Raw genomic sequence first — 26517 nt, forward strand, 5'->3', positions numbered from 1 at the left:
AGTGTCTTCCTCATCCCTGGAGGTGTCCCAGGAAGGCCTGGAGGTGGCACTGAGTGCTCTGGGCTGGTGACAAGGTGGGGACCAGGCACAGCTTGGAGTCGATGGCCTGGGAGATCTTTTCCAGCCTCAATGATTCTGTGATTCTGAGGAGCATAGGGTTCCTCTGGAACTCTTTGCTCATCCTGGTGAGTCTGCAGTTACTGCTGGAGCATCTGGTTTTTCAGAGGTGGAGTCTGTATGTGAGGTGGCAGATGAGCTTTTTCCTGAGACCAGAGGAGGGTTTTAAGTTGCTCATAGTTGCTGCATGACTTTACTGCAGTTCTTTGCTGGACATAGTGGTCATTTTGCCCTGCAGAATGAAATCACTGGTACCAGATGCTGAACCATTACTCTGGCTAGTGAAGCAGCCAGAACCTGCCATCACTCCTATTTCAAAAAATACAATTTCAAAGCAGCATAAGTTCATTAGCAGGGCTGCATCCAGGTCTTGGATTCCTAGATGACCACTGAAGAACCACTTGGGTGTGTTTGAATGAACAGTTTGGCTCTCTGCTGCAGAGCAGAGCTAGTTTTGATACTACAGAGCTGATGGCCAGCAGTAGTTGAGCACCGATTGCCCAAGTACAACTCTCCAGTTGCCAAATAATGGGTGTAAAACGATGGCCTGTACTGGGGTTTTCTTTGGCACGGCCATAACCTCATTTGGAAAGCAGAGAGCAAATGCTTTAAATGCCTGAATATTCCTTTTCACTTCAGGCTGCATAGGATTTAACAAGGAATCATTAATGCAGACTGTTAATATGCTGGTGTTACTTTTGATAAGTGGTGTTGGGATTTCCCCATGGCAACTGCAGTAAACACACAGCGAAAGGCACTTTCTGCCAAAAACCACAGAATGGCTTTTTTCATGTGCGAGGAAAACGAAATGTCAGTATATTGAACTCGTGAAACTATCATCTATTTTGTTCATGAAAAGCATCCAGCATAAAGCTATTATCTTGATGGGAGTTGAAAACGGGGCGTTTGATGATTTTGATGGTTCAGGCTGGTACATAATGACAGTGTGTGACAAATACTTGTGCTTTATTGACAAAATAGTACCAAATGTTTCCTTAAAGCAAAGCAGGCAGCAAATGCCAGCAAGAGAATAAGCAAACAGTGCATTGCAGCTTTCTACAATCTTTTTTTGATCATCACAGATGACATTAATGGTGGGCCTTGTTATTTATTGAGGTTTCCTTTGGGAATAAGAAGGGAAGCAAGGCAGAGAGACCTGCAGTGCAGCTGTTGGGCTGCAGGAACAGCTGTAAGGGGTTTGGAACAGGCAGGGACTCAAGGGCAGCGTGTTTGTCATGAGGGTCACTTGGTCAACAGGTCTCACTTGGAGGGATATTTGTGGAGTGGGTTCACTTAAGTCATCATTTAACCCCATAGTCGGTTGTTGTTCTCCTGTTTTGGGTTCCATTGAGGCTGCCCAGATGAAGGTGTAAAGAAAGGTCACTTGTCTGCAGTGATAACCCAGAGTAAATCTCCCCATGCATTGAGATGTTACAGCAAGGGCTTTACGAGGAGCCCTGTAGGATCTGGCTGTAATGTCAGTACAGTCCCTGGGATTTACGAGGTAGGCACGTCTGTATTTCTGGGCTGTAAATGTTCCACATGGGTGGTACTCAAAGTCTGTCTCCTTGCTTTGAGAAATGTTCCCTCTATATTGCCTGACACCCATCATGTGTACCTTTATTTTCTCTAGCTTATAGATAGAGAGAGCTATTGAATTAAAGATTGAGCAATGTCAGTTCTGGTTATATGAAGCAACTTTGATTTTTAGATGAATTGATGATGTCTCTCAGCTCCTGAGCTTGGGGAAGTTCATTTCAGCCTTGAAGGAACTTAATAAGAAATAAATTCAGAGTTTCTTGGGAAAATCTCAGTGTTAGTAAAGGGTTCTTATTCTTCACAGCTCCCATTTTGTGAATGAAACCTCCCAGCTGATCTTTCCTACTTGGAAGGATTAGATGCTGGTGTTCTGCTACTTAGATATGAAGGGGAGCTCAAACACTGTGCTGAGTGCTGCCAGCTCCTGGTGCTTCCAAAGTGATTTATAATCCCTCTTTGTTTGCATGTATTTGTCAGTCAGCTTGTCTGGCTCCTTTGACAGAGAATCTGCATTCCTAAAAATGCTGGTTTAGGACTTGGTGTGTATATACATATACATACACATGTATGGGGTTTGAGAAGAGGGTTCTGCATCACTGACGCAAGGTTTTTCCCTCTTTATTCCCATGCAAACAGTTGTTTAACAGCAGTGCCTATGTATTAAACATAAGGGAAAACTCTTCTAAAAAGTGGGTGCTGAACCACTCAGTGCAGCTGGATTTGATTTGATTTGTAGGGATATGTAAGGCATTTATTGAGCTGCCTCCCTCCTTAGTTTCTCTGCCGCTTCTGTGGGTGCAGATGTTGTTTGGGTGTTAAGAGCACAGTATTTCCCCTTAACGAGGTACTGTTTATTCTCACTACTAAGTGGCACTTGTTGTTTTTAGGTTGAACCCTGAAAAATCAGTAAGTGGCCCTTAACCCTGCTGGCGTTGCTGTCCAAAACCAAAGGCTCCCAAACCCCAAAGCCTTCTTTGGGATGAGTGTCAGAATGACAGAGTGCCTGAGACCTCTCCTGCTCTTCCAGGGCTCGTGTTGCGTTCTTATCCGGGGTAGACTGCCTGGGAAACTGGGATGTTGACCCAACTGTTCCTTATGCAACATCCTAATTCAGAAGCTCCTCTGTTCGGCGATACAGAAATATTTATGTTGGCAAGGCAACAGCTTTTATGCCTCGACCTCAGTGTCCTGTGGGGAAAAATCCGATTTTGTGCTCATGGAGGATACAAGATTTAGCTTTTCTCCAGTTTTAATTATTAAAGCTGTTAAAATTGATCATGCATTGCTCTTCACAGCTTTCAGGGGATTGTGCTCAGGCCTTGGAGAGAAATTAAAATTTTGTCTTCTCTAAACCTGACTTGAATTGAAAAAATCACCTGTTTTGCCACATCCTTGGCTGCAGATTGTTGGTTTCCTTGCTCAGGCTGCTCTTCCTCCCACAGTCCAGGGTGGCAGATCCTCACTGGCTGTCACTGGTACCCCTTTCACTGTGTGTGTCCTCTTGTCCCCTCCTTATGAGAGGCCATGGGCAGGGACACCTCCCACTATCCCAGGTTGCTCCAAGTCCCGTCCAGCCTGGCCTGGGACACTGCCAGGGATCCAGGGACAGCCCCAGCTTCTCTGGGCACCCTGTGCCAGGGCCTCAGCACCCTCTGAGTAAAGAATTTCTTCCTAATACCTAATCTAAATCTCTTTTTTACTTTAATACAGTTCCCCCTTGTTCGTCGCTATCTGCCCATGTAATAAGCCCCTTTTTACATGTCCATAGTGAGACTCTCCAGAGCCTTCTTACATCCTCACTTGTTAAATTTGTCAGTGAAGAGTTTGTTTTAATAAAAAGAGGCTAATTTCTGCCCTCAGGAGAAGGTGTTATCTTTGATTTTGTGCTGTTGGCCAGCAATTCCCTCAGGTTTCCAGCATGGTGTTGGGCAGGCTTGTGCTATTCAAGAGTTAATAGAGATGTTTTCAATTCCATGTAGAGCTGTGCATGGCAAGATTGTTTCCCAAGGGTCAGAGGAAGAAGAAGGCAACACTAAAGGACTCTTGCTGAAGAAGATGTTTTAAAAGCACTGTTTGAAAGTCCCTGGGAGTGAAGGGCCTCTTTCAGCTCCTGTTTGCAGTGCACTGTCTCTGTGGGGTGACCTGGGTGTTGGTGAAATGCCTTTGAATGCGAGCAGTTCTGGCCAAAATACGCTATTTTTGTATCTGATTTTAATCTCTCAGAAATATCTTAGCATGTCTTAAGTCTTCAAAATTCCTGGCTATTTCTGAGCTAGCTGAGAAGTCACTGCTTAGGGCAGATGATGGTATTTGAGATTAGAACATTGCTGTGAATGGAGAGCTGCACTTCATCTTCTGGGTGAGGTGGGGATGGGGCCTTCAAGGAGGGGAACTGAAGTTCTCAGAAAAAAATTCTTTATTTTCAGTTTGGGTGTCTGCAGAGCTTCCAGGGTGACTCAGGGTGAGGTTATTTGAGAATGACAGGCTCTGAAAAGAGCAGGTTGAGATCAGATAAGGGAGATGTATGTTTGACTGTGTATAAAGATGTGTAAACAGCTTGATTATTTCTGTATGTATGCACCAGAGGCATGGAAATGCTTCGAGTCTGTTTAGCTGCCTTGAAAACTTGTGGGAATCCTTCCCTTTTGCCCCTTCTTATCTCTTGGTCTTGTGAGCATAAAGGGTGGGGAGTGAAAAGCGAAATCGAGCACTTAGTTTGCCTTACGTTCAGATTTAAACATTCCTGAGATTATTGCCACATTTTACTACTGCCACCTGCTTCACCTCCTCACTCCCGGGTTTGGGGAGGCCCTGCAGAGCCTCAGGTGTGTCTTCTGACTGCTGTCTGCCAGTGAATCACCTGCTAATGCAGTTGACCTCCAGCCCTTTGAACTGACTCTATTTTTAACCTAAGGCAGGGAGGAGAATTCATGCTAAGCAGAGGCTGATCAGACAGCGCTGCAGTCATCTAAAGACTTGTTGTTGCTCTAACTGCCCTCTTCCTTCAGGAAACAGAGCTGATAGCATGGAAGAACTTGTTCTGAAAAGCACTTGGAGAGATTCCTAAATTTAAACAAATAAATATACGTATGCAATGTATGTGTGTATATATATATATATTTATATATGTATAGCTGTGGAATCTGAAAGTTTTTCAGTTCAGTTGTGCCTGTAAAGTAGAAACACAATAGCTGCTGTTTCATAACAAGGCTGTAAAATTTTGTTTTCTAGTTTGGCAGGTGGTTTCTATTCATTTAAACTCCAATTAAGATGCCACAGTCCTGGACAGATGTGCTGTTTCTGTCCTGAGGTGGTCGTGCAGTGTTGCCTTGCCCTCAGTCTCTGTATTTCTACCGCAATGGCCAAGTTGTGCTTCAGTGGTGAAGCTCAAAATCGGGAGGAGACCTTTCCATGAGTTCTCCCAGTCTGTGTCAGACCAGTTCATAACCACAGATGCCCTCCCCAGTCTCGCAGCTTACTGGCAGAAACAAATAATCTTCCCTTGAAGGACGGTGGGGATTAAAGTGCAGGTCGGTGTTTGCCCTTTGGCCGTAGCGCATCTCCCAGCACCGGTCATCCACACGGTGCTTGATGATCATTCAGGCTCCTTGCACTTGGAGCATTCCTGATCCAGCTCCTCCTGGGTAGATGAGCAGGATGTCAGTACCACTAATCACTTTTCCCCAGATTCTCCTACCTAAATCTGAGCCGGACTAGCACCAGGATTTGTATTATCCCTTGTTTAAGGAGGGTGCCTTTCTCCTGGGTGGCTTTTACTGGCAGTTTCCATCTGATCCATTTGGAACCCATCCTCACCTGGGGTGGTGAAGTAGCAGTGCTTGATTTTGAAGGAGCCTTTGTGTCCCTTCTGAATCAAATCTGAGGGTCTGCAAGGAAGCATCTTGGAAGCAGGACTTTCCTGGGATTACTTCGGTGGGGGGAATGGAAAACTGCATTTATAATAAGAGATTCCAGAACAAAGTGGGATTTAGTTGCTGTGGTAATTACAGTTTTGTTCTAGATAACTGTGAAGTTATGCTGTATTAACTCCTTCCTGTGACTAGATGCCTTTTCCCATGGAAATGGAAGTTCTGATTTCCTTGTGGGTTATGAATTGCAGTCCCAGATGTCGTATTTCATACTGTACCATTGAAGCTGTGGTATGAAATCCCTGCAGGCCCTCAGTGTGCGTGTGGGCACCTTGTGGGCTTTCACCTGGGCATCCTTTCATTCAGGTGGCTTGGAGAAGAAACGAGCACACTGGAGGAAATTGTTCCTGGAGTCCCTCCTGGAAGTTTCTTTGGCAGGAGCACAGGCCACGCCTGTCGAGGTTGGAAGAGGTGTTAAGGTGAAGCTCCTCTTCTTTATACTTACAGGGTATGTTCCTGTCACAGCTTGCCTTAACCTCTACCCTCGCAAAGTATGTCAGGAATTGACTGATAACAAATCCCTTTCCATCCCCAAATAAAGAAGAAATCGAGTGTGATCCGAGCGTGCCTGCACTGGTTTGTATTTTTAGGGCCCCCAGGCTGTGAATCAGCAGTATCAGTGTGATGTTGCCCATAAATAGTGTGGATAAAGTATGGACACAGGTTGTTCTGGTGGGAAACCAGTTCAATGTTGGGGGTTTGACAGCATTTCGTGGGTGATGGAGCTGGTTATTAGGGAGTAATGATTTATAAAATGTGTGTGACCCTGGTTCCACAAGCACAAGACCTTATACAGCTTTCCTTTAGTTGTAGGTGGCTTCCAGGTCAGTGTCCTGTCCCCAGATAGCCCACTGCAGGTGTCTGCTGGTGGTTTCTGGGCTGGCTCTGAGTGCCTCTCAGTCCACGTTGGCTTTTCCAGCTCTATCTGTGTCCAGCCTCCTTCCCCAGCCCACTCACAGCTGCCACAGCTGCCCTTGGGGAATAAACAAGAGGAATTTAACCGTTCCTTCCCTCCTGCAGGAGGGAGCTGTGTTACCCAGCCAAGCTCCAGGGAGCTCTGCAAATTTGGGACAGAGAATTCCCGCTCCCGCTCTTTCTGTGCATTTCCCTGTTAACAGCAGGGTTACATGGTTCAAACCCTAAGGAAGAAGCTAATTTCTTTCTGGACCCGGTCTGAGCTCCTTTCCTGCAGAATAATCCTAGGCATGTGTCACTGCAGTCATCACAAACGCTGCTGGCCTTTGCTGTTTACATGTGCTGTCCCCTGTCCCCCAGTGCTGGCAGCGCCCTCGGTCCTCAGGGGAGGAGGGTGGAAGGGTTTTGTGCAGTAAAAGTGGAACAAAAGTCACAGCAAAAACATAAAGCATTTTTTCCCCTGCTAAGATTAATAAAAATGGATTCCTGTGTGTTTTTTCAGGCATTCAGAAGATGAGCTTTGATAAATACTTGGCCAACAAGCAGTGGGTGCTGGATGAGAGCTCAAGGAACCTCATGTAACCTGCACAAAGAGCTTCCCAGATAAACCAAGGCTAAATTTGGGCTCACACCACTGCAGTTTAGCTTATCTTGTCAGCTCTTGTACCCTTTTCAGCCAATCTCAGAGGAATTTTTTTTTTTCTTAATTCCCTCTTTTCAATGAATTCCCTTTATTCAGTGGTGTGGCATTTTGGGGGGATTTCATGGGATTTATTTACATATATATTAGGACCTAATTTTTATATAGTGTATAAATACATGTCAAATGAAGTCTGCTTGCAATGCCTTTATTTGAGAATGTAATCCTATGCATATTTAATGATTTTATGGCTGTGGTGAGCTGTGTGATAGGAGTTTGGAGTCAGGCTGCATCCTCACTCTCTGGGCTGGGAATTTTTGAGTAATAAAAGCAGTTGTGTTTAACTCCAACTCATGAAATCACTTAAAGTGAATTTTACCACCTTTATTTCTTCATGTTTGTTTAGTGGAATATGCACCCAGCAGGCCAGACCTAGGAAAAAGTGATTGCAGAACCAATAAAATCAGCTGGGTGTTGAAATAAGCACTCTCGCAGCATTCTCACATGTATTTTTTTCCTTCATTTCAATGTCTTGTTTTTTCCAGTGGATGACTTGTGCTTAAAACCTTGGGCCTCAAAACAGTTGTAAGGCTTTTTGTTGTTTTCTTGGGGGTTTTAAGGGCATTTTTAATGTTTGTGTCACAGATTTTGGCAGCATTTTTGAGGCGCATTTCTAGGACACTGTAATTGGTACATGAAGTGGGAGCCAGTTTGTGTAAATGCAGCTTGAATTACAGCACAGCTTTTGAAGTCTTGAGTCTTTGAGGTTCTGGTCACCTGAATTTTCAGGAAGGAGTGTGGCATTTAATTCCTATAGCAGATTTTTGAGCTGGAAGCTCTGTGGCTGTTTATATTAAAGTGAGATTTAAGTATAGGATTTTCTTGGAGAATACCAATAAAGGCTGGGGGATCAATGCAAAACCCCAAAGGTCAAGTTTTCGGTAGACTCTTGTGCTGTTCGTAGCTTTTGTCCCTGGGCATGTTATAAATCACTTCTGGAAATAATTTGGGGAGTTATTGAGAAAAATCAACAGCCTTGAAATCGCTGTAAGGAGAAGACATCCTGTGCTGAAGCAGCCTTGAAAGAATGGCATCACATTTCTCCTTTATTCTTGTAGGGGGCAGGCAGGGGATTTGTGTGGTTTGGGGTTCCTCAGCTCAGGTTTAGGTATTGCTCTCTTGATAAAGGATCTGCTTTTAGCTCCAGGGGCTCTTCCTCCCCAGCATTTTTTTTTTTTTTGGCCTGGGTAGTGAGACTTATTTACTGCAGTGTTGTGGTGTGTTTAATGTGGATGTTTGTCCATAATGCCAGTGGATGTTCATGTTTTGGGATAGATCATTGACTTTCTGAGGGTTTAGTTGACAGATGCTTCATTATAACTTCAGAATGCTTAATGCTCACTGTATGTCTGTGTTGGGGGAGACACTGAGGCTGTTAAATACAGTGTCTGTATCAAAGTATTGGAAATTTAAGTGCTTATTCTTTGGTTTATGCAGAAAAATCTCATCATTCCTCATCTGATTCATCTTGGACATTTTATTCCCCACATATCGGTTGGGTAGTGTCAGCTTTCCATTTCTTGCGCTGTGATTTCCAGCAGTTCCTGTTCAAAATTCAGCGTGTTTCCCTTCTTTCTTTAAAACAATAAGGATTGTGGTGACATTTCTGTTTAATGTAAAAGATAAATGCCAGACTCTGGGGAGTTTAGCTGTCTGAAAGCACCTTTAAAGTTACATGAGGGTTTTTTTTTCCTCCAGCTGAAAACGCTCCCTTCCTTTGTTGAAAGTGGGAATGAGCGAGGTAGGTGGTGAATTCTTGGGAAGGATGGAGGGAAAGGCTTTGTGATCCAGGGTATCTGCAGGGGTGGGCACACCTGGGATCACTCAAGTGGCAGAGCAATACCTTGTGAGCAGGCAGCTCATGGGTATTTTAAGGTGCAGTGGTGCAGCACTTGAGAGCGGCCAGAGGTTTTTGGTTCTCGGTGTCAGATGCAATCCCGAGCAAGGATTTAATTCTGAGGCACAATTTTCAGCCTGAAATCCATAGTGGGTTCTTTACTGCATTTATTTCAGGCTTTCCCTTCCTATGGAGACTGGTCTGGACAGAGATTTCCTCATGCAGTAATTCTTTGGGAGCCCTCTGTGACTGCCTGCCAGCTTTTTTAATGGGGAAAAACTCATGTAATGCTTCCCTAGATAATTTTGTTCATTCTGCTTGTGCGTTACAGTGCCTAAAGCCATTTAATAGGTAACATAGTTTGAGATTTTTTTCTTTTCTGCTCTAGCCTTGGTATAATTAGCCATGATAATTGCTTTAGAGGGTTACAGATGACAAACAGGAATGGTTGTAAGTACACACCTGGTGTAGTTACTTAGAATAAGGTTGGACTTGATCTTGGAGGTCTTTTTCATCCTGAATTTCCTGTGATTTTAACGGGGGTGCAAACACTTTCTGATGTGTATCCACGGTTCTTGGGTAGAGCAGGGTACGTTGATCATGCTCAGCTGTAATGCTGGGTAGGGTTAATGAAAATCACCTCACAAGAAGCACCTGGGCAGCATTTCCTCCAATGAGGCAGCCTTTAAGAGGTCTGGAGGCAGCTCTGCAAGCAGGAGTGCAAGGGCTTCGTGGAGGAGGGCAGTTTGGTCTCATGCAAGGTAATGTCTTCAGTTTGTATTGTCTGCTGTCCAGCTTTTTTGTGTAAACAGCTGTCTTCTTCTACAAAAGCAGCAGCCTTTAATTTTGTGATGCAGTCTGGCAAGGTGAGCCTGCTTAGAACTGCTGGGAGCCTTTTTGTAGCCTCCTATGGATCCTGTAGGTGCTGCCAGAGGGAAGGGCAGCAGGATGTGATTCTCTTACTCCTTGAGGCTCCCTGATAAACTGTGGTCCCAGTCGAGTGGCCAGTCCCAAATGATTGTAAATATTCTGCCTTTGCCCCAGAGGCTGGCACCGAGGCAGATAAGGGGAGCAAATTGTCCTGAGATATTCATCTTACGATCTGAATGAGAGGAAGGTGAGTTGGACAATAGGAATTATCTGAAATCTGTATTCTGGACCTTTTTCTCTGAAGCGTAGGATGAGTGGAGCTCAGAGCAAGCTGGCCTGGTGTCCCTGCTCATGGCAGGGGTTTGGCAATGGATGATCTTTTCAGGTCCTTTCCAACCCAGACTATTCTATGGTTTTAGTAACTGGACGTTACCCAACTGGAACTGTGTTTTTACGTAAATAAGCAGGAGCTGCTAGAACTGTTCATCTTTTATTTAATGGTGAATATTGTATTGTATATCCAGGTGTATCTTGTCAGATCCCTAACTGTGGTCTCCTCGTCTCCCCGAGTTGGTTGTAATTTGCATAACGTGGTGGAGCAGCACCTTTTAAAGGCTGATTAGTATTTGTGTGAGTCAGCAGGGACTTGAGTGGTGGGTGGCTCTCAGCCCCGAGGAAGTACTTCCACAGCTGATAAAGGTGAGGTGTGAATTGGAGCCAGCTGGTACAGATGGCATTACCTTTGCCTTAAATTAAATAGTCTGGAGACCTGGATTTCAGGTGTTGGGGATCACCCAAGCCACCTGTTATAAAATGAATTGGCTTTTCTTGGCTGCCTCTCGTTGGTATTTAGGATAAAAGCTGTTTTATTTATCCATGAACATGGAAAAACCTTAGAGTTTTGTGGAATGGAGAGATTTCACTGCTGGGACTATTTTACCACCGTGTAGAAAGGTCTGTCCCCTTATTCTGTTGCATGTATCTGCTTAATCTGAAGATTTCTCTATTAAGCCAGCTTTGGATTTCCCTAAACAGAACAGATTTATTAAAATATCTATTGAAATTGCCCTATTCCTTGAAGTGTTCCAGGCCAGGTTGGACAGGGCTTGGAGCACCCTGGTCTGGTGGAAGATGTCCCTGCCCATGGCAGGGGGTGAAATGAGATGGTTTTGTAGGTCCCTTCCAACCCAAACCAGTCTGGGATTCTGTGGTGGCTGTCAAAATTCACTGGCTCCTCACATGAAAACCTTGGTGCTGGAGAAGCGCTTCCAGTATTGTTGGGATTCATCTTATGCAAATGTCCTGTGGTATTTCAAATAAATTTAAGGAAAAAAGCCCCTTCCCTGGAGAGAACTTTTGATGATGCTACAGGGGTAGTCAAGCTCTGGTTTTCTTGCAGAGGCTCTGTAAAAATGCTGGAAGGACTGAGTGCTAAAAATGCATCCTTAACCCCACAGCAGTGGTTTGTGTTGGCCTTCCTGGAGGAACGAATCCCTTTAATTAGTAAGACAGCGAAGTTTATTTTGGGGTTTGCTTTGTTTTCATTCTGGGATGTGAACTCTTATGCACTGCAGCTTAAAAAAATACAAAATGCTGCTGTAGCTCTGCCGGGGTCTGCTCCAGCTGCTGGCAGCAGCTGCAGCCTGCACTGCGCTCGTCCCGCTGCCCGCCTTTGCCTGGGAAAAAATAAATCCATTTAAACGGGGAGGAGGAGCCAGGAATTGTTTTGATCTGCCCCAGTAGCTGCCTTGATGTGCTAACCACATGTTGTCTGTGTGTATGTGATCCTAAGGACAGCTCCCCTGGCTTCCTGAGGGAGCAGCTTGTGGGAGCAGCGTGGAAGGGGCAGAGCTGCTCCCTCTGGGTTCTGGAAGGGTGCATTCAGTGTCACACGTTCTGCTGCTGCTTTTGGGGTGGGTTTTTGGGATTTGGAGGCCGTGGCTGCTTGCTTTCTGTTTCCCCATTGTACTGCTTCCAAGGGGCTGCGTTTTATTACGGAGTTAAGGCTGCACTTGATTGTGTTAATTATTTTCTTAAGAGCGTGTGCTGGTGGCATTGCTCGAGTAGAGGCTCTGACACCCTTCTTGTTGGCTTTGAACTGCATTTTAGATCTTTATGTGGGTTTTTGGCATTCTTTTTGTTTTCTAAACATGAAAAGAATTTTTTATAATCAATTTCAGTGGCTGATGGGGTCGAGTTTACCTGAGGAAGTGGCACAGAGGTGACAAAGAATATAAAGTGGCCCCCAGCTTTCCTTTCTCAGCTCATATAAAGGCAGTAGGAGGTTATAGGATTAGTAGGGAACAGAATTTGAAGGGAGGGTAATTCTTTAAGTGTTTGGGTGCAGGGGTTTAGCAAGGACTCAGTTTACAGCATGGTTTGCTAGAGCACATTATAGGTCAAGATGCAGCAAGAGGGCTTGTGCAAAACCAGCTCATTTTTCCCAAAATATCCTTTAATAGGGCTCATTTGCATGTTGAAAAATAGCAGGTGTGAAAAGCATCAGAGGCCAGGACTGTAAGGACAGAGGCGTTTGGTCTCTTAGATGAACAAAATTGGTTTTTGGTTACTGAGCTCTGCAAGGGCTCTTTTAAAGATCGCACTTCTAGTTCTTTGAGTTTAAAGTACGTGCCTGAGGTGATGGGAGCCTGCTGAAGCTTGGAAAACACACTGGAGTTTCTTGGCTTCACCCAGGAAACACAAATAAGAATGTAGCCAGAGGGCAGGATTTTTTGTGAAGACCCACAACAGCCTGATTCCTGGATGAGTGGGTTTTTTTAAAAAAATGCCATATTACAAGTTCTAGCAAAGTAAAGATTCAGCTTTGTAAGCCTCGACTGGAGAAGGATTAGTAAATGGATATTTGCAGTGGTTCTGTGTTGATTGAGATCTCAGGCCCTTCAGTAGTTCTTCAGGTGCTGAGGATGGAGGGTGAGGTGGGAGGGGAGGAGAAGCCAAAGGAGTGATAGGGAGCGGACCTTGGCATTCCGGTGGTTTTCCCTTACTTCTGGCTTCCTCCAAACCAGCAGCTTTATCTGCGAGGGAGAGCTGAAAGAGGCTTTGTGTTACAGTCACCAAGTCTAAAGTTCATGTGAGCAATGTTTTGAGTTTCCAAAATAAATACTTTGTACTTGCACGGGTCCCGTATTTTCCGAAATGCCTGCTGGTAGCAGGTGCTTTTTAAATAGGAAGCTGTGGAAGGAAATGCTTTCCTAGTGAAGCATTTGGTCGCACATTATCTTTTCTAGCTGTTATTAACTGTTTTTAAGCAGTTTACAGGCAAAAAGTGCTGGCAGACCTGAGCCCTCCCCTGCTTGCTTGGCTTTCTGTTGGCTTCAGGATGCATCCCTGGCTCAGCTGTGCAGTGCTAAGTTCCAGGTTTTTAGTGCTGCTCCGATGGCCCTGTGCTGGTTTAGTGTTTTGGTGGCTTTACAGGCTCTTAGGCAGCAGGGTAATGAAAGGGAGTAAGTGGGTATTATTCTTATTGCAGGAAGATAAAAACTAATTGGGCAGCTGAAGCACCTGAGGTGAGTCTGTGCTGCCAGAGCCGAGTTCCCAAGGGGAGTGAGACAGGACAGGGAGAGCATCCAAGGCACCTGCCGATCCTGGGGAGCTTTATGGGACCATCTCCTTGCCTCATGAGGTCAGGGGGATGCTCTCATCCACACAGACCACGTGTTCCCCATCCCAGGTTCCTGCTTCAGGTTCTCCATGTCGGCTCTTAGGAAATCAGCCTTTTTCTCCTAGTGGATCTCTGTGCAACTGAAAGAAAATGGGCCCCTCTGCACTGTTTCCTTGTTGCTGTAACCAGGGCTTTTGCACTGGTTCCAGCTCAGCATTAATTCCCTTTGAGACCATGCCTTGGATTGCATTAACTTTTTTTTTTTTGACATTTGACAAAAGCTTTGTTTAAACAAGTTAGATGTGCATCAGGCTAATAAATATAAGCCCCACAGTGTCTCATTTGTGTATTTTCCACTGATCATCTCCAAATCTTGCATGGGTGATATCAAGTGAGGGAAAGTGGATTTAGGATTACATATGGTACAGTCAGGGAAAAAGAGGCTCTGTTTTGACAACCAGCATAGCAATCTGGGAGACATGACTCCAGCTCTAAAAAATGTTTTCAGAAATGTGTTGCATAAACAAGTCATCATTTCCCTGGTGGAGAGGGGAAATGTTTTTCTAGATGTACTTCTGTGCAAGCCCGCTGGACCCGTTTTCCTTAGCCTCAGTTAAAAGCACTGAAAAAGGTCAATCTGAATGGTCAGATGATGTCAGAGCACAGATTTGGGTTGACAAGCAAGGAAATTGGGCCATGAGCTGATCTGTAAGTGATGGAACTTGTGTACTGCAGGTTTTGGCACGGGGGTGCTGTGACTGCACCAGGTGGTGCAGGGCGGCAGCAGAAGAAAGAATCCTCCATGGCACCATCACTCCTTTGCAGGTTCCTCGAGAGGGGAGGAGCATTTTGGGGATGGGAAGAGAGTGTAGGTTGGGCTGAGTTATAGGATCACACCCATTAAACCACATTGACTTCATCGTGGCTGCCTGGGTGTGACGAGGGGTAGAGTTTGCCTCTGCCTCCGTTAATCACTTTCAATGTGCAGCCACCGAGCTGGAGCTGAGAGTAAGGTCTGTAGGTGGATGGATAAATGAGGTATTGGGGAAGGGCAGACTTGGCTTCTGTGGGGAAAATCATAGCTCACATTTACTCGAGTTCTGTAGGGGAGGACAAAGGAAATCTTTTCATTTTGAGCGCTCTCGCTAAAGACTTGAGCTGAGCTGCCATCAGATGAGAGGGAGGGTCCTCTTGTGCATAAAACTTTTTTTAAAAGTAGGAAATCATGTATAGGAATAAAAAATTGATTCCCCCCCCCCCCTTGAAAAGGCCCAGCAGCAAATCCTGGAGGAATCTGCTGCAGCCTCTTCAGGTTAAGATCCTGATGAATGCTCAGGGAAAGCAAAAACCAGGAGCTGGTTGTGCAGAGCTACAGAAAAGCTTTGTGGTGGTTAGTGGTGGACATCCTGGTGGGTTGAACTTGCTGTGGGTCAGTGTGTGGAGGGTGGTGTGGGGAGAGTAAAAGGGTTCAGGCAAGGGCAACCCCCCCTGAGCAGTGGGGCAGCCAAGAGGGATCAGCATGAGAGAGGAGGGGGAGGCAAAGATGGAGTCACTCTTGTTTATCCCTTCTTACTTAAGGATTAAGAAGCATGTTGTGAAACTGGTAAGAGGCAGATTAAAACCCAGCCCAATAGTTTTCCCTTTTGTTATAATCCCAAAGACAATTGAGCTGTGAGTCCCTGTAGGACCTTGGCAGTGTCCTTAGCAGAGATGCACAACTCTGAGTGCAATACTTTAGGGGTTGTGTTTATGGGGAGTGGCTGCTTCTGTCTGAACTGCTTGTTCACAGAATTCCAGGATGGTTTGTGTTGGAAGGGAGCTTAAAGCCCATCTTGTCCCACCCCCTGCCATGGGCAGGAACACCTCCCACTATCCCAGGTTACTCCAAGCCCCAGTGTCCAGCCTGGCCTTGGGCACTGCCAGGGATCCAGGGGCAGCCCCAGCTGCTCTGGGCACCCTGTGCCAGGGCCTGCCCACCCTCCCAGGGAACAATTCCTTCCAATATCCCATCCATCCCTGCCCTCTGGCAGTGGGAAGCTGTTCCCTGTGTCCTGGCACTCCAGGCTCCTGAATATTTTTAGTCTGGGATTTGGTGTCTGCCACTCTCACGTGCTTGTACTTTTGTCACCATTTTTAAAGCATGACATGATATTCCTTTTGTCTTTCTTTCCCCCCAAGGTTGCTGTGGTTTGCTCATTTACTGCCATCTGCTTCACGTTCTGCTGCTTAAATTTTGGTGATGCTCAGGTGTTACCCCAGAACAGTCTCCTCTGTGGTGGGAATCCTGCACAGGCTGACTTACTGTGTACTTGGCTTTTATTTAGTGTTGCTTCTAGAGGTGTGTCAGAGGTGTTTAGGCTGGAGATCAGGGAAAGGTTCTTCCCCCAGAGGGTGCTGGGCACTGCCCAGGCTCCCCAGGGAATGGGCACGGCCCCAAGGCTGCCAGAGTTTGGACAACACTCTCAGGAAAGCACAGGGTGGGATTGCTGGGCTGTCTGTGCAGGGCCAGGGGTTGGATTTGATGATCCCTGTGGGTCCCTTCCAACTTAGGACATTCCATGATTCTCTTTTCTTCTCTGCCAAGCAGTCACCAAGTTCCCCTTGCTTATTTTTTGTCATCTTTTTGAGTTGCAGCCATTCTTACCTATCTGAAAAGCTAAAAGTCTTTTCAGCCTGCCCAGCAAAGCCTCTCAGTCTTTTTTTTTTTTTTTTTGCATCTCTGTTGTGACTTTCTTCTTGCTGGAGAAATCTGTTCCTATATTCTTTTGAAATGCTCTTTTCCCCCCACTTCGTATTTTTTAATTTATCCTTTGACATTGATTCTTCTTGTGCCAACTGGAGAAGCTGTCCCTTTTCATCTTTGATGCTTTGCAGGGAGGTTCCTCATTAATATTCAGATTAGAATAAGAAAGGCTAATTCCTCGTTTGTGTCTGTAGTCAGGAAAGGCAGCCCAGGCTATGATTTTTGAAGTGTCTCATTTTGGGTACTTTGGACATCCTTGCTGGGACGTGGGTTTAGTTGTGGATTTTCCCTTCTGCTGTCTCGAGTGTGACTTGACCAGCTCCAGATTTTCACTGAGTTCCGTGTGGGATCATCTTTCCTGTGCTGCACTGCCCTTGCCTTGAGACAGGAAACAGGAGAAAACAGACCTCAGCCCTGACACTGACCTGCTTTTAGGCAGACCCAACAAAACAAGGCATTTACCAACTATTGCGTCTCCAATGCCTTCTTTTTCTTCCTGGAGTCCACTGCTGCTGTGCTTCTGCGTTTAGCTGAATTTCTATGGGGATTTGGCACTTAGGAAATATTGTTTATTGCCTGAACAAAAAGATGTTACTCCACTGCACTGCAGAGATGATCATTTCCTTTCCCAGTTTTATTGGAGCAGGGAGCAGTTTTTATTACAGTGATGCTTTCATTTTCTTTTTGTCTGCTTTTTATATTCCTTTTATCCTTTCGGTGGGGTTGTCATTGCCCTGTTGGAGAAGGGGCTGGCCCAGACTTCCAGTGCCGCATTCCTCTGAGGGATGTGTTAGGAAATGTGCATTTGATTGGAATTGAGTTGTATTCCTGACAGTCCTCACTCAGAACATCCCTTGTTGACGTGCTCTGTGCTTCTCCCACGGCAGAGTTGTCTCAGGAGAAAACTGTGGTTTCATCTGTGGGATTTTAATTTCCCTTACACTAACTGTGTGTGCCGGCTCCAGAACCCAACCCACTGGGAAAATACAGGGAATGGGAAGTTTTCCTTGTTAAGTGTGTAATTTATTTTTCCTTATAAACAGCTTACAGCCAAAATACTCTGCTCAGTTTGGTTTTAGGATTTTGTTTTGTGGGGTGGGGAGGGCTGGGATGAGTAGTCAGGGTTGGAGCTACATTATATTTAAGGGCAGAACGAATCATTTGGTGGTGTTGGATGTAAAACTTTGAGTGTGAGACTGGGATTGGGAATCTACTCGGATACATTATCCATGATTCCTTTTGTAGGAAGCACAGGGTTATCCCTAAGGAGGTAACATCTCTGCACCCACCTGAAAGCTGTGTTGAGTGGCTGCAGGTGGGGGAGAGAGGGGGAAATATTAACAGCAGCAAAAAATCTTTGGATTTGAACAATTTGAAAATGGAAGACAAAACCCCAACACTGAGGTGAGAGCCAAGTGCTCTCAAATTCCCAGACCCAGGAGCATATTTTGGGGAAGGCTGGCTGGCTGGGGAGCTTGTGTAGCTCTCTGCATCCCTGGTCCTCCTTTTGTTTCCATGGCAGCACAAAGGATAACGCTGCTGCAGCTGCCAGATGCTGCTGGAAGAGAGATTACAGCTTTGACCTAAATATCTCTTTAATACAGTTCTCAGTTACAGGGAGAGGTTTTTCAGATGTCAGAGATACAGGAGGCTCTGATGAGCGTGGGCTCGGATTCCTGGTGCTTTAACTGCTCGAAGCTCAGCCTCTTTTTTCCTGTTTATCATTAGGAATTGGGTATGGTCAGTGATAAGTCTGTCCAATATCAAACATTTACGTTGGAACTGGAAGAGCTCGTGGCATTTTATCTGTCCTGACAGTGCTGGCAGGGATGGGTGGAGTCTTAAACTGACAGCTCGTTGAAATCCCTCTGGTTTTAGGGCTGTAATTGAATTGCTCTGTGGCAGTTTGGTGGCTTCTTCTGCAGCGTGTGTATTAATGCTCTTAGTGAAGTGTAAATACAGCGTTGTGCAGGGAGGGCATGTGATTCCCAGAGCCTGGCTGGAGTTCCCACCCGGAGGAGGACAGGAGCTGCAATGCTGCTTTTTGCTTAAACTGCCTGAGGATCATAAATTTCACATCTGCAGTTCAGGAAGGAAGGCAGGCACTATTTGGAGCTGGGTGGTTGCAGCAGTAATTCCTAACTGGCATACAGTGGAAAGCCGTAGAAGCCATGATTCTATCACACTGAGTAGGGAGGAAATAAAGCTTTAAATCATCCTGGTACTGCTGTGGGTGGTTTCCTAAAGATTTTACTTGTTATTGCTTTGTAGTTATTGTTTGCTGTAATGGAACAGAGTGAATAAGCAGAGAGGATCCATATAAAAAACTGCTTTTTAAAAAACCAAGCACAACAGGTATAAAAAATTCCAGGGTTATTTGTGTTGGAAGGGGCCTTAAACCCGAGCAGTTCCACCCCCTGCCATGGGCAGGGACACCTTCCACTAGAGCAGGTTGCTCAGAGCCCCATAAAATATGTAAGAAGAGTCTTTTGAACCATGACACGATCTTCCAGATAATATTTTATGCAAACCTTGGAAATCAACATGTCAGGATGGTTTTCTGCTATTTTCTGTTGGAACTGAGTCAATGCTTTGACTTAAAGGGCTGAGGGCTGGGTTGGAGTGGATGTTCTGTGAGATTACCCCTCCTGAAAAATGCGTGTTTTAGGAGAATAACAAGTCTCAACCCAAAAAGCTGCACGCTTCCCTCTTTGCTAAGAAAACCAGCACGCGAGCTTTGGGAAATACATCCTGAGAGCGCTGCTTTGATACAGCTCCAAGAGAGAGATGTGTGGCCTTATCTGCATCCTTGTGGGCAAGTGGGAGCTTGTAGGAATATTTTCTGTACCTGTTCACTCTGAGGTTTTTATTTCAAAGCGGAAGAAACTCTAAATATTGCTTGTAATGCAGAAATTATTGAAGGGGAGAGAAGGGTGTGATGTGGCTGTTGGTACTTTTAACTTCATTCCCCTGTTTCTGAGGGCTTCTGTTCTTAGCAAAAAGGATCCTTAGCTGAGAGTTTCCAGAGAAATCCCTTGGCTTTTCTATAGTTTATTTATTTACAGCTTTTCCTCATTTAAAAGGACAGCAAAGTAACGTTGGGATTGCCTGAGGGAAGCTCTTGCTAAGAAGCTTTCCAAGAATCGTGAAAGATTTAAGTCTTTTCATGTCATCCTGGAGAGATACCTGCCCTCACCACTCCTTTTGCTCAGGTTGCCATCGAGTTTCCACCTGGATCAGGGGAAAAGGAAGCTCTGAGCTTCTCAGCTTTTCGTAGTCAAGGGCGAGAGGTTTGGGTGGTTAAAAAAAAAAAGGGCAAAACATGGTTAGTGGGTCAAGGGCTGGTGATGGGGAGGCTGCTGTGCTGGCACTGCCCAGTGCTGTGGTAGTATTGGGGCTGCTCAGGCCCTCCTAAAATATTAATGAACAGACAGACTGCATTGGCTGGTGGGAATTTTTTCCTCAGGATGGACCCAAGGGATGGGAGAGGGTGGTGTAAATCTAACTGGCCCCAGTTAGAACCATTTTCTCAGAGGTCCTGTTAGCTGCCTTGCTGCTGTTGCCCACGGCAGGAAATGGAGTTGGTTTAGGGGAGAGGGTCTCCAATGGAAAAACTCAAGGGTGGGATGAGCCAGACTGCTGGACACTGAACACACAGGCCCTTGGTGTGGTTCTTGCTGTAAGGGCTGTGAAACATCTCTGGTTTGCATGACTTCCCTCCCATCTTCCGAATCGTGGGTGTGGGCTTGGCCTTGGCCCTGTGTTCTCTCATTAACATTATTCTGCTAATATTTATTTAGATTTTAGCGGTCATTCCTGGATTTGAGGAAGTAGATTTTTCTGTTGGAAAATTTTAAGCAGGGCTTTTATATACAGGGTGTTGAAACAATCGGAGCTCCTTGGAATCGGCTGCTGTCCTGTGCCATGGACTGCATAGGGCATGGCACAGGATGGGCATGAATGGCCATCAAAGCCCAGGATTTCACCTCAACAGGTGTTGCCCCATGGTCCCTGGAACTGTTCAGGCCAGGTTGGACAGGGCTTGGAGGAGCCTGGGATAGTGGAAGGTGTCCCTGCCCATGGGATTGGGGTGGAATGAGATGGGCTTTAATGCCTTTCCAAACCATTCTGGGATTCATGTGGTGGAACTGAAGTCTACATCTCATTCCTAATACTGGAACTAAGACAGAAAGTTCCTCTGGGTGGGGCTGAGTTACTAAACTGAGGCTTTAAAATAGCCAAGGGTCCTTGTTGGAGTGTGTGCTTTAGTGTAGTGGTAGAAATAAAAACAGAAGAAATGAGAAAAATAAATGAAGGCTTCTGTTGTGGCCAAGCAAACTTTGTGAAGGAAATGATGCAGTTTAGGGGATCTTCTTGGTACACGTTTTAAAAAGACACGAGTGCCACCGTGGATATTTGCAGCTTTTGATCAGTGATGCAGAAATGAAGCGAGCAGCATGTACAACTGTGATTAATTACTGACAAAAGTCGTTCCTTGCATGTGGGGAGCCTGGAGTGGGACGTGAAGGTTGAGTTCACTGGAATTCCAGAGCTGGGCAGTAATGCAAACAAGACCCCAGTTGATCAACTTCATACATGTGGTTTTATTTATTATGCAAATCTCTTCCAGTGTGTTTAAATCACCATGTGGTGCTGGGGGGGTTGCAGCTTCAGCTGAGGATTTGTGTGCACTGCACAATTTGGGCTCTGCATGCTCCAGTCTGATGGATCCAAAGTTTCATGCTGTAGCTGTGAGTTTTCTCTGCTTAGGAAAATAAGGCAAATCCCCAAACCTGTTTGTGATGTTCTGTCTGCAAGTATTTGACCTTCTCACCTTAACTTCTGTGGATCTTGGGATTAACTTGGAATAAATTACTCCTTCCTGAGGCATTCCTAGAAAACTAAATTGGCTAGGGGGTGCTTCCACGTCCATCCCAGTGATGGCACACAAAGCTCACATTGCTGCAGACACCAGGTGCTGTTTCATGCCACGTTCTGTGTTTAGCTGTTGCTATTCCTTGTAAATGTGCCAGTGTAAGGGATGCTGAGGAGGAATCTCATTGATCTCCTAATTGCAATTTGTTGGCTTTATTTTTTTTAAAGAGCACTGGAAGACCTTATGTAAATTCATTGTAAATTGAGGATAATAGAAGTGGGAAATTTGACTTTAAATTAGTTGGGTTAAGGTCAAGCTTTTTTTTTTTAATTTTTTCATTTTAACAGGCGTATTTTGGCAATAAAACAGAATTTCAACTGTTCTCAAGTATTTTGGGCACTCAAAACCTGTGTGTGGGGCAGGAACCAAGGGCTTAGCAAAAAGGGGAAGGTAGCTTTGTCAAGAAGCCTAGCACCTTGTCAAGTCAACTTTATTTTATTTCTTACGTTGTTAATCAGGATTAAAATGCATATATTGCCCACATTGAGGGTCCTTGAGATGTGAGACAGTTTTGGAAGGTCCTGGTGTGGGGTGTCGGTGGATTTTGAGGGATAAATCCATGTCCTTGGGCTGGGTCACTCTTCCTCTCTGCAGCTGCCCTCCTTCTGCTTTGTCTTTTGGCCTCTGTGCTTTCTGGAATTTTAGCTTTCATTGCCTCCCTGATTTATCCTTTTGGAATGCACAGGTCTTCCAAAATAATATTTTAAGGGATTTATTTTAAAGAAAAGGAACAGGATTTGTGATGTTCCTGGTACCCACGTGCAGCTACCCTGTGGCTTGGCAGATTTTTTTGCAGTTCTCTGAGTCAGTAGCAGTGATTTGCTCACTCATCCTTTTTTTTAAATCTCCCATGGTGATAAAATCCAGTGCTTCTCTTTTATGGAAGCTTGTTGACATTAATAGGGAGCCCTCCCACTTTGCTACCCACACATAAACCTCCACGAGTCAGGGATAATACCTGCCTGAGACTGATGGTTTTCCTTGACTCCTGAGAGTCTGCAGATGAGCTGAAACCTCCTTGTGTTGTTCAGCCTTGGCTGCTCCTTCCCAAATCCACAGCAGCTCAAAGCAAACCATGAGAATCCACAGTTTCCTGTTAGGGCAGTGACATTTTTCCTAATACCCAATCTAAAGCTCCCCATTCCATTACTGCTTGTCTGGGAGAATATTCCTTCCCACAGGAAGGTAGGAGAACATCCTAGACCGAGCTGTGGTCCCTCTGGAATGCCTTAATCATGAGCAGGTCTCGAATGCAGTGTTCCCAAATGGAAATTTGCTGCTTATTTTGTCTGCAGCTCAAGGTGGTGTCACCTGGGTGTGGTACAGAAAGGTTTTGCTGGGGGTTTTGATCCAGTGGGATTTCAGGTCATGGAAAACCGGGGCTGAGTGACTACAGTGTCTTTCTTTTTCACTTGGAATGCCAAAGGTTAAGCCAAGTCTTCAGAGCATTGCACTCTGAGCCTTTGGTTTCCCCGCTGCCAGTGAGTGTGCACAGCTCAAATCTACCAAAATACTGATTATTTGCCATGTGTTTTCGTGTAGATACACACAGGATTTATTCACAGCTGAACTACAAAGCAATGCGTTAAATAAAACTGGAGAGGGTTTCCAAATTCACAGCTAATAGGTCGTTTTGTGCTTTTGAGGCAAAAGCAATATATTTACTAGAGATATGCTGGGAAATACAAGCTTGCTCTGTGATTGTTTTTAGGTGGGTGCTGGGAAAGTTTGGATGGTTTCTGAAGTTAGTGAGGGTCGCATCTGGAGTAGGAAATTGCCTCCAATTTCTTTACAGATCAAAAGATCAAATGAGAGGGCTTTTTCCTCCTGCTGCTGAGTGTATTGGAGGGGAGGCAGTGGCTTGCAGGACCTTGGCTTGTTTAAAAACAACGTGGTCAGGTGTAACCTTCCACCTGTTAGTTCTTCTGTGGCATCAGGAGTTGATTGGAATACCGGGAATCTTGGTGCTGCTTCATTTCTGTGGAGTTGGAGCTGATCTGCTCAGTAGGAGCATCCTGTGCAGTGCAGGTTTGCACAGTCCTGGAGGGGTTAAATCAGGATCCACACTGGATTTGTAACAGAAACATTCACTGTGTGTTTGCTTACAGCTGACTAGACCTTTATGGAAGGAACAAAACAATAAATGTTTTTAAAGAGAGAAAAACAGAGAGCTTTATTTCTGTTCTTTAGTGTGGAATTGTCAGTGAGGCTGGAGCCAAGTGTAGCCCAAAGGACTTAATTCCTGTTGGGAGCAGTGATGAACTTGCCTTTCTTCCAGAAATCAACCCTTGCCCCCAGTAGTTTTTATTTGATTTTATAATGGTTTCTTTCTGCCTAGATTATGCTACTGAAAAATGGCATGTTGGAGGAATAGAGATTTTTCCCCTACCTGGGCAGGGATGCTCCCACTGGCTCTGGCTGCTGCAGTTGCTGACATTAGGTGTAGTAGGAAATAACATGTTTCAGAAGCAGCAAATTTTCTTATTTACCTGGGTGGAGAAGTGACTGCAGATGGTGGCAGCTGCAGTTGGTGACATTTAACGTGACAAATCCAAGGCTCTTCCTGCAGTGTGGTGGTGTGGCTGGGAAATGGTTTAACCAGGTACATACTGGAAGAGCCTTTGCATGACCCCAAGGGCCTGGAGTTAGTTTGAGCTTGCTGGTGACCCGGGTGCACTTGCTGCTGAGAGCAGATCCGTGCAGAATGGGCATTTCTGGAATTGTGTTGTATCATTTCCCCAAAGCCCTGGTCTCTGTCCCGTTGGACCGTTGGCCCCCCAGGACCTTTGGTGTCGCGTTCCCGAAGCCGTGGTGTGGGATGGCGTGTGGCAGAGCGTTAAATGTCATCATCCTGACCTTGTCCATGTGTTCCTCTTCCACAGATGCCTTTGTAAATAGCCAGGAATGGACGCTGAGCCGATCCGTGCCGGAGCTGAAAGTGGTGAGTTCGTGTTCACTCCTGTCCTGGGAAACATCCTGGCACTGTCCCCCATGAATGTGGATCTTCCATGCTTCATTCAAGCTGCTCTTGGGGAAAAAATACAGAAAGGAATTTTAATAAGAATTTCTCCTCTACTTATCTATTACAGACTCACAGAATGGTTTGGGTTGGGAGGGACCTTAAAGCCCATCCAGTGCCACCCCTGCCATGGGCAGGGACACCTTCCACACTATGCCAGGTTGCTCCAAGCCCCATCCAACCTGAACACTTCTAGGCTTGAGGCTATCTTTATGAAGATGATGTATATTCAATATTTATAATCATACTCCAAAGATCTCTCAGTATTTGATTGCTGTTTGAATTTGTTCTGCTCCAAGAACCAGCTTCCAAGGGGGATCTTTTCAGCAGGGAAGTCTTATGAGGGCAGTGGAAGTTAGCAGCTGACATGTAAAGCTCATTTTATCTCCCCATATTAAGCTTTCATGATTTCTTCAAGGACCAAATGTCTTTTCTCCCTCTTTTTAAAGAATTCAACTGAATTGATACTGAATTAAAGAAAAGGATATTTTTAAAGTTCATTTAGTGAATCAAACCTACATTTTACTGTAACAGTGAACTGCGATCTGATAGCTGCTTACAGCAGCTTTTCCTTTGGCTGAGTTTTTTTCCATACAGCTGGAAGAAAAAGCAAAAATAAGAGGCAGGTCAGGAGAATTTCCCCAATTTTCCCTTTTAAGAGGTGTGAACAGGGAGGCTGAGATGAGGAAGGAAACCTCTGGGTAGTGGGTACCAAACCAGCAGCACAGAGCTCCTGAGAGCAGATCACTGCAGAGTTTGGAAATCCAGATTTAATTGTGCACATTGAACTCCTCAAACCCTGCAGAAGGACAGAGGTGCAGAATTCAGAAGTGCCTGTGGCAGGTGGCTCCGCTCCCATTTCCCAGCTGGAACAGGATCACTGCTCCAGTCCTGGCTTCCTTTGCCACTCAGAACTGGGCAAATCCATCTCGACTGAAGAGCAGTCAACTGGGCCAGGCTTTACCAGCCCCCTTCTGAGGTGGCAAACAACTTTTCCCAAATCTGAATTGATAATGGTGGGTTATGGAAGTGAGAGAATCAGCGAGGCCACGCTTAATAGGATAAATGCACTTGGACAGGCATTTTGGTGGGAGCAGCATCCTCACAACTGCAGTTCTGTGGCTGCTTTGATTTTAGCAGTGCTCAAGGTGAGTACAAGAAAAATCTGGCAGTCAGTGGATGTAACTCTCTAACACAGGAAGAGTCACCAGGTTTTGTTAAACAGGTCGTGTCATTTGGAAGAGCCCAAAACCTCCACACAGTGAAACACCAGGAATTCAGGACTGGAAAGTGTTGGTTGCACAGGAGTCCAACACTATTAGCTGCCTTATCCTGGGTTTCCTTGCACATCCCTTCCCCTTTTCTGAGCCCTGCTAATTCACAGCACCCACCAAGAAAACTGAGAATTGCAGGTACTACATGTAACTCAGAACAGAAGTGATTCACAAGCACCAGGTGATGGGCTCAGGGTACATTTCTTGTTGTCTTATGATAGCCTGGCTGCATCGTGTGAGCTTATTTTGGGTATCCTGCCCCTGTGTTGTGTGAACCAGGGGTAGGAAAACAAATCTCAGCTGCGTGGCTGCTGCAGAGAATTGATTTGCAGTGGTCAGCGTGCCACGAGACGGCTGTCCAAGGGTAAAAGCAGAACTTCTGCTGTTACAAAAATAATAATTGGATTATAGCACTGCAAATGGTGGAAGCCAGCAGCACCAGCTGTGCCTGTGAACTTGTGCTCCAGCAGCAAGGGCAGTTCAGGAAGCCCAGCTGAAATCTGCTCTGCCTTCCCTGCACATCTGCCTGTGAGTCGCCTCTCTGTCCTTCCCTTACTCCCAGCTTCATCCTCGGGGCTCCTCATGGCTGAGGAACATAAGGGCTGTACTAAAGGGAGAGGTTGTCCTCCTGTACAGGCTTGGGAGGTCCTTACATCGAGGCGCTTGCTGGATATTCTGATTTATTTCTTGAGCAGCTGCTGTTGTACCCTTTGGGCTCTGCAGGATTGTAAAGGGAACAGAAACTGGCTTTGGGAGAGCAGAGAAAGCCCTCAGGGCTGCAATAAAGGAAGGAGGTGGTTTGTTTTTTTTTTTTTTTTCCAGTGTGCCTTTGAGGATAGAACACCAGTCTTTGCCTCCTTTTTTTAGCAGTGTGAGGCTTGGTTTCTTTCCAATGTTCAGAAGGATATTCAAGGCCACCTTGGAGGGGGTTTGGAGCAACCTGAGATAGTGGAAGGTGTCCCTGCCCATGGCAGAAGGTGGGGCTAGATGAGCTTTAAGGTCCCTTCCAACCCAAA

General features: G+C 45.5%; 1 protein-coding gene across 1 annotated transcript in view; it reads left to right on the top strand.

Annotated features, from left to right (window-relative positions):
- The window catches only part of AGAP1 (ArfGAP with GTPase domain, ankyrin repeat and PH domain 1), a gene marked incomplete at its 3' end in the record, with an annotated part of 282469 nt that overhangs the window by 47242 nt on the left and 208710 nt on the right, over positions 1-26517 (top strand). The window contains exon 2 of the mRNA XM_017743360.1: positions 24091-24149. Coding sequence (XP_017598849.1) covers positions 24091-24149 — 59 coding nt within the window. The remainder of the gene's footprint in view (positions 1-24090; positions 24150-26517) is intronic.

Source organism: Corvus brachyrhynchos, unplaced genomic scaffold (assembly GCF_000691975.1).
Source record: "Corvus brachyrhynchos isolate BGI_N302 unplaced genomic scaffold, ASM69197v1 scaffold79, whole genome shotgun sequence".
Taxonomy (NCBI): domain Eukaryota; kingdom Metazoa; phylum Chordata; class Aves; order Passeriformes; family Corvidae; genus Corvus; species Corvus brachyrhynchos.